The sequence below is a fragment of the Protopterus annectens genome, chromosome 7.part0 (assembly GCF_019279795.1).
Source record: "Protopterus annectens isolate FY-2018-M chromosome 7.part0, PAN1.0, whole genome shotgun sequence".
NCBI lineage: Eukaryota > Metazoa > Chordata > Ceratodontiformes > Protopteridae > Protopterus > Protopterus annectens.
In genome coordinates, this window is record NC_056739.1 from 1,139,624,390 (window position 1) to 1,139,638,046 (window position 13,657).

A 13,657-nucleotide genomic window follows, 5' to 3' on the forward strand; every position below is an offset into this window, starting at 1 on the left:
GCTTATTTGCCTGTGACCACAAGACCCCATGAAAACAGTCGATTACAGGTTGAAACCTTTTTAACAGATTACCAATTAATAAACCATTTCCTGGCCTACTGATGACAAACACTGGGTGAATAACTTCCATTTTTCCAAAACTTTAGCTTTAGTCATATTCTCCCTAAGGTTCTTTCTTGCTGCTTTAATTAGCTCATCCTGAGACTAGCCCCTGTTTATGTTGTCAGCACAATTAGGCTGGAATGCAATACTTTATAACAAATGCATTAGTCTGGGGGGTGAGAATAAGCTGGCTCAGTACTTATTTGTCCCCCTTTACAAAGCCTATTGTTCCAGGTTACAGTTAAGCCAAAATTAAAACAGCCAATATGCACAGAGTTGAACTTTTGTATAAAATAGAATTTATTAACAGACAAAAAATGAATTATTAACCTAATTTAGAGTTACCATCAATCAATAAATATGAACTTGCTCTACAGCATGAAAGTCAGAAAAGAATGTCAAATTACACCAGTTTCTGGCAGAAGGGTAAGGCATGCAACATACGTGGTCAGCATTTAGTCCAAACAATAGTTGAGTCAATGCTTTAGAGCAGTTTGTTCGATAGGCACTGTGAAATAGTTATGCATTCTCTAAAAACTCTCTCTTTGGGAGATCTTTAAAACTGATGATTCCTTGGACTTCAGTGTTGGCTCCTACTGTAGTATAAAGTCAAATCAGTTCCAGGTAATCCCAGTTAAATGCTCTTGTCTGGCAAACTGTACTTGTCCTCACTGAGAAAGGATCTAACTTTTGGATATGTAGTCCCAAAACTAGCAACACACAAAGGAGTGTCTCCTTTTCCAGAGTTTAAAGGGCTACATCACTCCTCAGCAAAGCCCTTTCAGTGTATGTCTGCTTGTTAGCTGTCAGCAAACTGCCATACAAGTGGAACTGGAATAAGAAGACACAAATGATAGTACAAAGTTTGACTACTCAAAGTCTGACCAAAATAAATCAGTATACAACTTTCCAGCCAAACAGGGTATGGAATTTGTTCTGTCTCTGCAGCTGATGGAGTCCAGCCTTTGCCCTGGCTCTTTTTCTTTCCACGGAACATTTCTTTGATTAACGTAACCAAAATGCAGAAGTAATTGTAGCCATCACTTTCTTCTACATCCAGTGAGTTTTTCAATCCTTTCTGCCATCTTGACACGCTAATGTCTGAGTGGAATAATGTATAGCTTTATGCATCCAGCTCAGAAGTTTTACTTGGGATAGTACTTTTTGGTTTGTTCTGAAATCAGATGCTCAGTGCAGATGTTAGCTGAGTATCTTTTAGATGAGTATCTGTGTTTCAATCTCACGTTGCATGTTTATTTCTGAACATTCCATAAGTCTCCTTACTAGGAAAATAAACCTTAGCTGCATACCTTTTTGATGAAGCAGGCACGCACATCTTGAATAGTATTGGCTTCATGCCCTGTATTTTCAGTATTCTTGTTACAAGACATTACACGATATGCCAGGAAAACAGTAAGATTAATATACAGCAATACATGAAGGCAGAATAAACACAATCAAGGCACAGTAGCAAAGGTACTATGTACGCAATACTCAACGGCTTCAACAACAAACACAGCAGTAAGAATAATACTAATGATGATTATGGCTAACAATGTCAGTAATAGATACCTCCATTGTTTTCTCCTTATAAGCACCTGTTAGTGTTTCCAGCCTCTAAGTTTCTTCATCCTGTAAAACTCTCTCCACCATGTCCACTCCATCTCATTTCCTCTCCTTCCTCTTGCTCTGCCTGTTTCATCAACTCTACCAGTACTTGTGCCTCAAGTTCTCCTTTTTCCAACTAAGTTATTTCGTCTCCTATTTTCAGTAGGTTTTCTCATGCTGTTCTCTCCAGCTCTGCTGCACTCTCTTCTATCTTGAAATTGCTGAAACTGCAGTAGCAGCCCCCAGCACTACCTAGCAGCTCCAGGGAGTGCTTCTCACCTTCTCTCTTCCAAAGAGTAGGGGAACTTCCCTAGTACCCTGTCCAGTAGGGGAACTTCCCTAGTACCCTGTCCAGTATCAATACCACGTCAGGTCTCCGCTCCAAAGTGGTCCTTGGCCTAACTGGGACTAACCTAGTCAACAAAAATAAATCAATTATGGTTGCCACTATATCACAGTTATTTTATTATATCATTGAACTCTCTGTTAATGCATCAGAATCACTACGTGGTTTTGGTGGTCATATCTAGTTAAAGCCCCCTTTATACCAGTAATACTAAACAAGGATTATTTTTTACTTCCACGTAAGCAGAATGACAGTAATGAGAGTCGCACATTATCTTGCACAGCATCTGGAACATTCTCATTTTCACTTTTTTCTTGAATTACTCTGATTTGTGTTTTCAGAGCAGCTCTTCCCTCTAACAGTAATTGCAAATGTGAAATAAACTAGCTTTTCAGTCCAAGGGCTAATAGTTTTAACTCAGGAAGAATGTGAGGAGAGTGTCTATCACTGTAACCCAGGAGCTGTTAAATGACAGCTCTTGCTTCTACTTTAAGGCACTTTTAACAGACATTTACACTATCTGTACAATGTGTCACAAAACAAAATAAGTCAGATTTTCTGTTCCTGAATTTGAGTTATGGAATGCATAGATATCAGTGCAATGGAATGCAAGACTGCACTTAACAGATTACTGTGGCATGCCAAAACACCCTAGAAAAGGTAACAGTGCTGAGGTTCATCAGACTGTTCGATGCAGAGGCTTAACACTGTGAAAAAGGACTGATGCAACAGCATGATTTCAGATGAGAGCCCCAACATTGCTAAACCATATGAACTGCAAGGCAGCCATTAGTTTATAGATGGAAATTAGTACATCTACAACTGATGAAGAGGAGCAGATTTCAAATGATGCTGGCACATCTAGTATCACAGTAAATGATACGCCTTTGGAGCTACAGACATGCAGCACTCTTGTCAAGGTTCTCCAGAAAACCTACACACCAGTATACAGAGTAAATCTATGACGTCAGAGAGGAGAAATTGAGAATGAAAAGGAACCAGACAACATGGCAACTTCAGTGATGGGAAACACTAGAGCAATCAGATGAAGACCAAAAACTGATAAAATAACTTTGTGCTTGATTCTCTGCTGAGATGGATCCAGCCAGAATGCAGATCACCAGCAGCTGAAGTGCAAACAAAATGCAAAGCAGGACCATTTATCTCTGCAAAACTATTACGAATAAGTAGACATGAAACTGTATACTGACATCAGTCCCTATTATGTTACATGCCTAATTTTAGAAAGAATTTATTACACATTTAAATGAATAAACAAAACAAGAATAATTAACACAATGAATAAAGTCCATGCTGATAAATAATGCACTTTGGCTAAGTATTATGACATGCTGCTGGAACTTTAAAAATCTTTACTAAACAATCCTTAACTATTACCTGTAAAAATCCATTTAGTACTGCTTGAGCTTTGTGTCCTAGAGTTACATAAGCCACGGCCTGGTCATTTACTGTGATGTAAAGTTCTTCCTCCAATACTCTGTCCAATACCAGCTTTCTAAACAGTCTCTCAGCATTGTGTCGAGAAAATGCTGCACCCTTGCCAAATATTCCAGACTGTACCTTGGCATTTTTGCACCCTAATCAGGAAATACAAATATTTCCAATATTAAAGCAGGCACACAAGTAGCTGTACTTAGCAAATGGTAACATTTTAATTAAACATGACTAACTAAAATGATGTCAGCAAGCTTCCAGAATATATTTATTAAAGTCAGATGTCTACCTATAGCAATCTTCCTTTTATGTGGTGCATTGGCAAAGGTTAAAGTGGACATATTTAGCAGACAGGATGGTAAAACTTTCCAACAAAAGGCAACAAAGAAAAAGAATTTAGAAAAAGGTGAAACTGAAGCAGTTTTGCTTAACACACCTGAATAACTTCTAGAGTTACCTTCTAGTTACACTGATTCAGATCAGAACAGCAAATGAATGCAGTAATCCTGAAGGCAAAGCAAGGCTGTTACCCAATACAGAGTTTTATTCAAGGATTTCAGCAAAACAGAGATACTTCAATGAAGAAATAACTTTAAACTGTTGGCATTTATTATTACTTGGGGGTGGGTGATGGACAAAAACAGTCTTCTAGATCATTCCACATACTTAGCTAAAAAAATTCATACTAGAGGGATTAATTCTGTCAAATAATCCTCCAAACTTTCCATTTAAACAGCTACTTGACTGGTCCAATGGAAGGAATTTAGCAGCTGCTGCATACAGTAGAATGGTGGCTTAAGATACAAAAGCCGATTGGCTCCCCCGGACCTGTACCATCTTAGACAAACATACAAAAATGCCCACCCAAATGCATGCCCACCTTACAGGCTCAGACTGATTAAACAATGTATCAACATAAAAGATAGGGGGCATCTAACTGTTAATCACATCTTTCTTGCAGCTGTAATAGGTTTATAGGTTCAATGTGTGTCAGCAATTAAAAAAAAAAAAACAGATACTTCTAAAGTTATAACCGACACAAAGTTACCAAACGTATTTTCTGTTAAACATTATGTATATGCCTGTGTGTACTACTGTACGGAGACAAAGCAATGGGGCCACACAGCAACACTAAAATTACAAGCCAAGAAACTCCTTAAGGTATGATTTTGTAAAATTTACCCTTTGTAGCCAGATGCTGTGGTACAGAGGGATGAAGTCCTGAATGCATCCCAGGTGACAAGCAATCGATTTGTGACCCTGGCACTGGGAAACCCTCTCCTTAGGTTCATAGGTTCTTAGGATACTACTAGGCTATTGGCTTGGAGGCTCTTATAAGCCTAGCCAAGAATTTTGCCCATATTCCCAGAGTCAGCACCTGTTTCCCCCACCCAGCAGGGACACAGGTAAGATATCAGGGATGCATTTTCTGTTTCCCATCCACTCATCCAGGTTCCTCTTAAAGAGGGCTAGAGAGGTACTCTGCTTGACATGGGGAGGGAGTTTCTTCCACAGACGGAAGAATATTTGGGACACAAATCTAGCCTGCCAACAAGTTCTATTAATGTCAAAGACCAGGTTGAGAGCTTGCATGTGGGTTGTTAGAGTGGATTTTGACTTATGGATATGCAGCAACTCCATCAAGGCTCAGTATGAGGTGGCCTTGCATGCCAGAATCTCACAGTAGTGTGTACGAGACTGAGTAGAGTGACAGGGCTTTTAGCCTATCTGCATAGGACAGGCGTTTGAGACCCTGGATGTTCCTTGTTAGGAACCTCTGTGGTCTCTCCAGCTGCTGTATGTGCTTGGCTAGGTACATGCCAAAGGGGGCATTGTACTCGATAACGAGTCTGATAATGGGGGAGTACAGGGATGTTATGACCTCCTTGTTCCTGGACGAAATACCCTTACTTATGAGGTGGGCCATGTAAAAAGCCTTCCATACAATAGATGCAACACTGTGGTCAACAGTCAGGTTGCTATCAACCTGGGTGTCAAAGTCTCTCACGACTGACTGCGTGCTTAGAAAGTTAATGTGATAATTAGTGGGGACCCCATTCTCCCCAAAGGGGATAATGATGCATTTCTTGGCATTGAGTTTGAGGCCATGCTTCTGGCACCAGCCTATTTTGGGTAAGGCCCTCTTGGAGGATGTTCACATCAGTAGGGGAATTTAAGACATCGCCCAGCTTGCAGTCATCTGCAAACTTGGTCAGCCACAGACCACTGGTTTTGGCTTGCACCTCAGAAAATATATCCTAAACAACAGAGGCCCCAAGACCAATTCCTTGGGGTACATCACTTGTTACAAGTCTACTACTAGAGGTGGCTTCCCCTATTTTGACTGAGTGGGTTCTATCAGTGAGCCAGTTAGCTACCCATCTGGTAACATATAGATTAATGCCTAGCTGGGAGAGTTTATTATGCCCGAGTGGGGAATAGTGTTGAAGGCTTTGGCTAGGTCAAGATAGGTGGTGTGCACTGTCTTGTCCTCATCCATGGCTTTGGTGACTGTTTCGGAGAAGGGGACCAAGTTTAACACGCATAATCTCCCTTTGACTAAACCAAACTGTGTGGGGTGAAGCGTTTGGAGATTGCAAATATCCTTGTTTATAAGGTCCATGAGAATGCATTTCATGGCCTTGCAGATCAGGCTGATGGGCTGCTGGGACAAAGCCGGTGCTCAGGCTTTGGTTGAATAGGGTGCCTAATGGAGCTGCTAGCTCATGCCAGAGTTCATGTTGGCTATAGCCAGATATGTTGCCAGGTCCCATGGAGACTGTATTTTTTGTCTTGGAAAGGACATTAGAGACCTGCTCCCTAGTGACGAGGGAAGGGGGCAGCTGCTGGGGATGTCCTGGTTTACTGATGGGGGGACAGAGTAGTGAAATTTTCATGGAACCTGTCTGCCAGCAGGTTGACTATATCTACGGCATTTGTGTATGTGGTTTTATTGACCACCACTTCAGAGCAGATTTGGGTATTACCTTTGAAATTCTGGATGTATGCGAAGAAGGCCTTGTGATTGTTCTTAGTGGATGTGGCCAATTTGGACTCAAAATTAGCTTTAGAGGCACCAGTGACCTTATTTGCTTGTTCAAAGGAGAGCTTACTTCCAACTTGGTTCTTGCTCCTCCTAGATCCCGGGCAGCAATTTTTTTCCTTTCATTATAGAAATAGTTTATTGTTGCTGTCCACCAGACAGGTTTGCTCTTCCATGAGGAAGATGATTTGGTCCTGTCAGATATTGCAGAGTCCATACAACTAAGTAGGTGCTCATATAGTTTTTTGGTGTAGGCTTGGAGATTAGTGCTAGTTCCAACTGAATGGACTGTGGCTGTGAAGCTGCTTATACCTGCTCTCAGGAGATTGTAGTCAAGCTTTGGAAAAGTTTTTTTTTTTTTTTTTGTTTGACCCTGTCTGAGGGGGTCAGGGAAGATGGTGACTTCGAAAGTGATCGCTTTATAGTTGGACCTTACCAAGGAGGATGACACTGCAGGGGTGCTACAGTGGCTACTCATGCTGGTGAGTACCAGGTCCAGGATATTTTCACCTCTCGTAGGGGTGTCAACCAGCTAATCCAAATGCACTGGCAAAGTTAAGGAATCTCTGGGTGTTCATGTTTGGGGTAGAATAACATGACCTTTAAATTTTATTTAGAAGAATTTTTCATGTTGGTAGTATGTATGATTACCCTGCTAAAAACTGTGCAGACTGGGGAAACTGCATTCACTGCTTTGGGAGCAGGAATACAACAGCTTGAGGGGAATGTCCCTTGGTGGAAGTGAGGGGACATACTGCACAGTCCGTCCACTGTACCTTCCCCTACTTTGAACTTACCAGAGTATACCTCGGGGTTCTAGGACTGCAAAAATACAAAAAGGCACAAACTACCCCTGACGTCTGCCTCAGTGATGGCTCGTCCCAGTCAATCCTCATCACCAGTTATGTGGAACAAATAGGCCAGTTTAACAGGAGGGGGCTGATGACTGGCAGATAGCAGTGGCAAACTAACAAATTACATATGTATAAATACACACTCTCTTATACCTGTGTGTTTTTATGCTGCGTTTTTTACTTTTGTAATGATTTAACTCTCATTACAATAAATCTTGGAACACTGTATGCTGGCTCTGTTTTTTGCTTTGGATCCTACATTTGTTGAGCCGTGCATTTGCCCCACATGCAGATGACATTTTTCTGATCAAATTTATGCTGCGCACACACACACACATTTTATTTATATATATATATATATATATATATATATATATATATATATATATGTTTATATTCATATGGTTGAGCGCACATTGCTCAACCATACATATTACAGATTTTTCTCCACAAATCCTGTAATGTCGGACTGTTGTAAAAACACAGAATTTAACATTTCCGACAGCTCTATACCCCACCCTAAAATGAGTGCTAACAGGGGACAAGATTTTGCAATTCGCAACATTTACAATCTCATTTTTGTGATGTTGCCACACTCCTTTGGGCCATACCTGGTCGACCATATACATGTACACCATTTTATATATATATTAAAAAGGAAAAATGTAACACCCACCAGGGCAGAATCGAATAAAAAACTTTCAATCACCACAAAGTCCAGCAGCCGTACCACAAAGGTGAATTCACAACAGGATTTTATTGGAACAGGCAGACAGTTGCAAACTGGTACAGACTAAGCACAGTAGGATGCTTTCGCCAAACAGTTAGGCTTCTTCAGAGTCGTAACAAAGAACTAACATCCACATACATTTTAAATACCATACTCAATGCTACTATTGGTTGAACCAAACACCTCCCCCCCACATTAAAAAATAAAACTTCTCAATCAGTTACTTTTTGATAATTGTTAAACTTTTACATACATAAATAATTTATTTAAAAACTCCTCAAAAGTTATTTATATTTTATTCTAATTTATATAAATACATTAACAACTACATATAACAATAAATTACATTTACCTCACAATAATAAAAATAAATTCAATAAAAACTCTATTTGTTTGTTATATCTGTTGGGATCTAAGTTTTAAAATAGGTTTAATAGAGATGTGGTCATTTAACCCTGGGGGTCTACAGGCATCTAATCTAATTTGCCATTCTGTCTCTAAAGCCCCCACCCTACTGACCACATCTCCACCTTCACCACAATCAATTACACGACCTATAACAAAAAAACAAAAACTTTTTAAAATCACTACATTGTGTACTGTGCAAATAAAGTGCATTATGCAAGTCTTTCTTTTTGATTGACCTTAAATGTTCAGAAATCCGGTCTCGAAGCCTCCTAATAGTTTTGCCTACATAGTAGGCATTACAAGAGGAACAGGAGGCTAAATATACAAGGTTTTTGGTACAACAATTACACTGTCCAGGACATTTGATGGTGTATTTATACCCCTCTACACACACATATGAACCTTCGTTCACAAACCTACACCATCTACAAAATCCACACTTTTTCATACTCGACCTGTAATTTTTTGTTTTGTTCTTTTCTAAGATTCCTTTCAGATTCTCCCCTCTACTATACACAATATTAGGTCCTTTACCCAGAATCTTTTTGACCTCTTCACTTAGGGAGAAATTCCATACTCCCCCTTAATCATTTCAAAAAACACAGGTGTCATCCCATTGTATTTTAGCACTAAACGTAAACCTTCAACCTTTTCGTCCTTCTTACCATCCTCCACTTCTCTTAATGTTACTCCACCCAATAAAATCGGGGCATATCTACCTCTTCTTTCTCTATTTACATCTCTTTTTACACTAAGTAACAGCTTTAAAGGGTATCCACGGTCAAGAAACATTCCAATCAGTTTGAACATTTCGTCCTTAAAATCTCTATCTTGACTAACTAACCTAGACGTTCTGACCATTTGAGCCTTGATTAACCCCTTACGTTGGTGAAATGGATGGTAACTGTTGAAGTGTAAAAGGGAGTTGGAATAATTTTCCTTCCTATAAATATTACTTGTAAAACCCCCTTCACTTTTACAAATCAACACATCTAAGTAACAGATGCTGTCCTTTTTCCAGTTGAATGTAAAATTCAAAAAGTTTGTTGTTCTTCCCAAAAAATCCACAAATTCAGTTGCTGAATCCTGGTCACCCTTCCACAATATCAATATATCGTCCAAAAACCTATTGTACATAAGTATTTTCTCCATGTATTTACTAGATGTGAAAATGTGTTCCCTCTCCCAGGTCAAATAAACTGCATTCGCGAACAAGGGGGCACATTTCGCCCCCATTGCTACTCCTAGGACCTGCTGGAAAAGATCACCTTCGAATGCCAAAAAATTATTTTTTAACACTACTTCCATCAGGTCTAAAAGGAAGTTCATTTTTTGTCCATTAAACAGGCCACTCTTAACCATGGCTTCAAAAAACAGCTCTAGGCCCTCCTCCTGTGGAATGACCGAGAACAGGTCAACCACGTCAATTGTCAGGAACCCAAAGTCCCCCTCTATGTTTCCTACATCTTTAAACCTTTTTAAACAATGCCAAGAGTCTTTTATTATATGTTCAACATCATCAAACATAGGTTTAAGTGAAATATCAACAAATGCAGCTATGGGTTCAGCTTTAGATCCTTTTGCAGTTACAATAGGCCTATATTCCAATCTATCAGCACCCTTGTGTGTCTTTGGAATACCTAATAATGTCGGTATTTTTGGAAATTTAACTGATAGAAAGTCATATTCACTTTCATTAATTGAACCTTGAGAAAAAGCGTCATATAAAAAAACGTCAATTTTCAAATAAGCCCTATTTATTTCACTTCTTGACACTACCTTGTACGTTTCATCTCTATTTAGTAACGCTGTTATATCAGAAATGTAATCAGTGTTTGTCATAATCACTGTACCCCCTCCCTTGTCGGGCTTCATAAATCTGTACATACCAGATTTTTTCAGGGAGTCTAATAAGTCTCTTTCTTTCATTGTTAAATTATCATCAAACACCTGAAAATTCTTTAACATCTCCCTCAATTGGGCCTCCACTATTCTTTCAAAACCTGTAACTTCTGTATGTAACGGAGGCATAAATGCACTTTTCCTTTTAAAACTAGTAACCGAGGTGGGATTGTTCATATTTGTTATTTCACTCTTCTTCCCCCGGCAAAGAACATTTTTAAATGCATCTGCCTAGTAAACATTTTTAATTCCACCAATGTTTTAACTATATCAGGTTTAAACATAGGGACAAATTTGACCCCTTTTGCAAATAATTCAAAATACTCGTTATTAATGTTTAAGTCTGTGTAGTTATAGATGCAATAACCATTTTTCCGATAAACTTTAAAATTTTTTCCTTCTTTGATAACAAATTCATAATTATCATAGACTTCTGGCACAGTACAACTTTCTTGAATACATTTCTCATGTGTTCCTTCTAAACTACAGCACGGAGAAATCGTATTATTCTCATTGTATACATAAATTATCTCATCCATGTTTTCAAAAGGTATCGTAATGTTGTCGTTGTGTAAAAAACTTTTCTCATTAACATAGTCAACACTTACATCCATATTGATCCCATCATTATTAACAAACTCACAAATGTTTCCCCTAGAAAAACTTTCATTACAAATATTTTCATTGCCATCAAAAGTTTCATCCAACAAACTGTTCCCACATATTAATACCTCCCCCTCCTGTTGGTTCTTCCATTCGTTTTGTAGTTTTCTTGTAATTCCCCCCCATTTGTTCCCCTGTTGCGTAGTAAGTAAGTTTAACAATTATCAAAAAGTAACTGATTGAGAAGTTTTATTTTTTAATGTGGGGGGGAGGTGTTTGGTTCAACCAATAGTAGCATTGAGTATGGTATTTAAAATGTATGTGGATGTTAGTTCTTTGTTACGACTCTGAAGAAGCCTAACTGTTTGGCGAAAGCATCCTACTGTGCTTAGTCTGTACCAGTTTGCAACTGTCTGCCTGTTCCAATAAAATCCTGTTGTGAATTCACCTTTGTGGTACGGCTGCTGGACTTTGTGGTGATTGAAAGTTTTTTATTCGATTCTGCCCTGGTGGGTGTTACATTTTTCCTTTTCAACTTTGCAAACCACTGGGACAGTTGCTGTGGTCAGCGTTTGGTGGATTTATCATGCAGGCGATTTTGAAGGAGCTGGCTGTCGTCGTGAATAAGCTGATCAAAGCTTATGATGCTGATTCGCTAAATGCGGTGAACAACGCTAATGGAGAGACTAGAGGAGATGGTGTTAACGAACTGGTGAGCCCGACCGATTCGGAGGTACGTTGTTTCACCTTGCATTCACCAGTGGGGACAATTCCGTGTGGGCAACAGTCCAGGACAGTAACGTATGCAAACGCGGCTGGATCCCACGGTAGGAACAATTTGCAAGAAGGAGCGTTTGCGGACCCGAATGGGATTGAGCCGAACGGAGGTTTTGACATCACTTCCTGGTTTGACGAGCCGTCAATACGCGACATTAACACCAACAACAAGAGAATGTTTGCGAAACCCAGTGTAAGGGAGCAGATTACGAACTATGAAAAACTTTGTAAGAAATATCGTGCAATTCAGTTAGATACGAAGTTTCTGTTAAAATCCAGAGATTTAAACCAGGTACCGAAGGGTCTTCGGATTTGGAAAAGACCCATGGGAATTGAAGAAGGGTCGGCAGCGTTTACAGAACTTGTAGACCTGTTTAATAAAACAGGTTTGGATATGCTGGACATAATTATCAGAAATAATGACATTAAAATGAATGAAATTAAGGATGAAATAAGGCAGATGTATGTGAGTATTACTACAGATTTACTGTTTGAGCAATACAAAAGCAATTTTGATAGGGTGATTAAAAGTATAGAAGTTTTTGTCTTAAAAAATTCTGAAACTAAAGAAAGGAAACTTGAAAGGGATATTTTAGATTACAAATACAAATGTGCATATCCGCCTGGGATTAAATATAGGAGATATGAGGCTGTCAATGACATCGAGGGCAATGTTGTTGGTGAGGAAGATTTAAACGATTTTAACGAATGTGTGCATAGTCCAAACAGTTTTTTAGGTATGGAAAACCAGCCTCGAAATGTGCCCCCTTGTTCGCGAATGCAGTGTTATTGACCTGGGAGAGGGAACACATTTTCACATCTAGTAAATACATGGAGAAAATACTTATGTACAATAGGTTTTTGGACGATATATTGATATTGTGGAAGGGTGACCAGGATTCAGCAACTGAATTTGTGGATTTTTTGGGAAGAACAACAAACTTTTTGAAATTTACATTCAACTGGAAAAAGGACAGCATCTGTTACTTAGATGTGTTGATTTGTAAAAGTGAAGGGGGTTTTACAAGTAATATTTATAGGAAGGAAAATTATTCCAACTCCCTTTTACACTTCAACAGTTACCATCCATTTCACCAACGTAAGGGGTTAATCAAGGCTCAAATGGTCAGAACGTCTAGGTTAGTTAGTCAAGATAGAGATTTTAAGGACGAAATGTTCAAACTGATTGGAATGTTTCTTGACCTTGGATACCCTTTAAAGCTGTTACTTAGTGTAAAAAGAGATGTAAATAGAGAAAGAAGAGGTAGATATGCCCCGATTTTATTGGGTGGAGTAACATTAAGAGAAGTGGAGGATGGTAAGAAGGACGAAAAGGTTGAAGGTTTACGTTTAGTGCTAAAATACAATGGGATGACACCTGTGTTTTTTGAAATGATTAAGGGAGTATGGAATTTCTCCCTAAGTGAAGAGGTCAAAAAGATTCTGGGTAAAGGACCTAATATTGTGTATAGTAGAGGGGAGAATCTGAAAGGAATCTTAGAAAAGAACAAAACAAAAAATTACAGGTCGAGTATGAAAAAGTGTGGATTTTGTAGATGGTGTAGGTTTGTGAACGAAGGTTCATATGTGTGTGTAGAGGGGTATAAATACACCATCAAATGTCCTGGACAGTGTAATTGTTGTACCAAAAACCTTGTATATTTAGCCTCCTGTTCCTCTTGTAATGCCTACTATGTAGGCAAAACTATTAGGAGGCTTCGAGACCGGATTTCTGAACATTTAAGGTCAATCAAAAAGAAAGACTTGCATAATGCACTTTATTTGCACAGTACACAATGTAGTGATTTTAAAAAGTTTTTGTTTTTTGT

The 13,657-nt window shown here is 39.0% G+C and overlaps 1 protein-coding gene across 1 annotated transcript in view; it reads right to left on the minus strand.

Moving 5' to 3' along the window:
• Positions 1 to 13,657, minus strand: part of BLM (BLM RecQ like helicase) — a 1,689,823-nt gene that overhangs the window by 505,717 nt on the left and 1,170,449 nt on the right. The window contains exon 20 of the mRNA XM_044077719.1: positions 3,455 to 3,654. Within this exon, the coding sequence (XP_043933654.1) occupies positions 3,455 to 3,654 (200 nt within the window). The remainder of the gene's footprint in view (positions 1 to 3,454; positions 3,655 to 13,657) is intronic.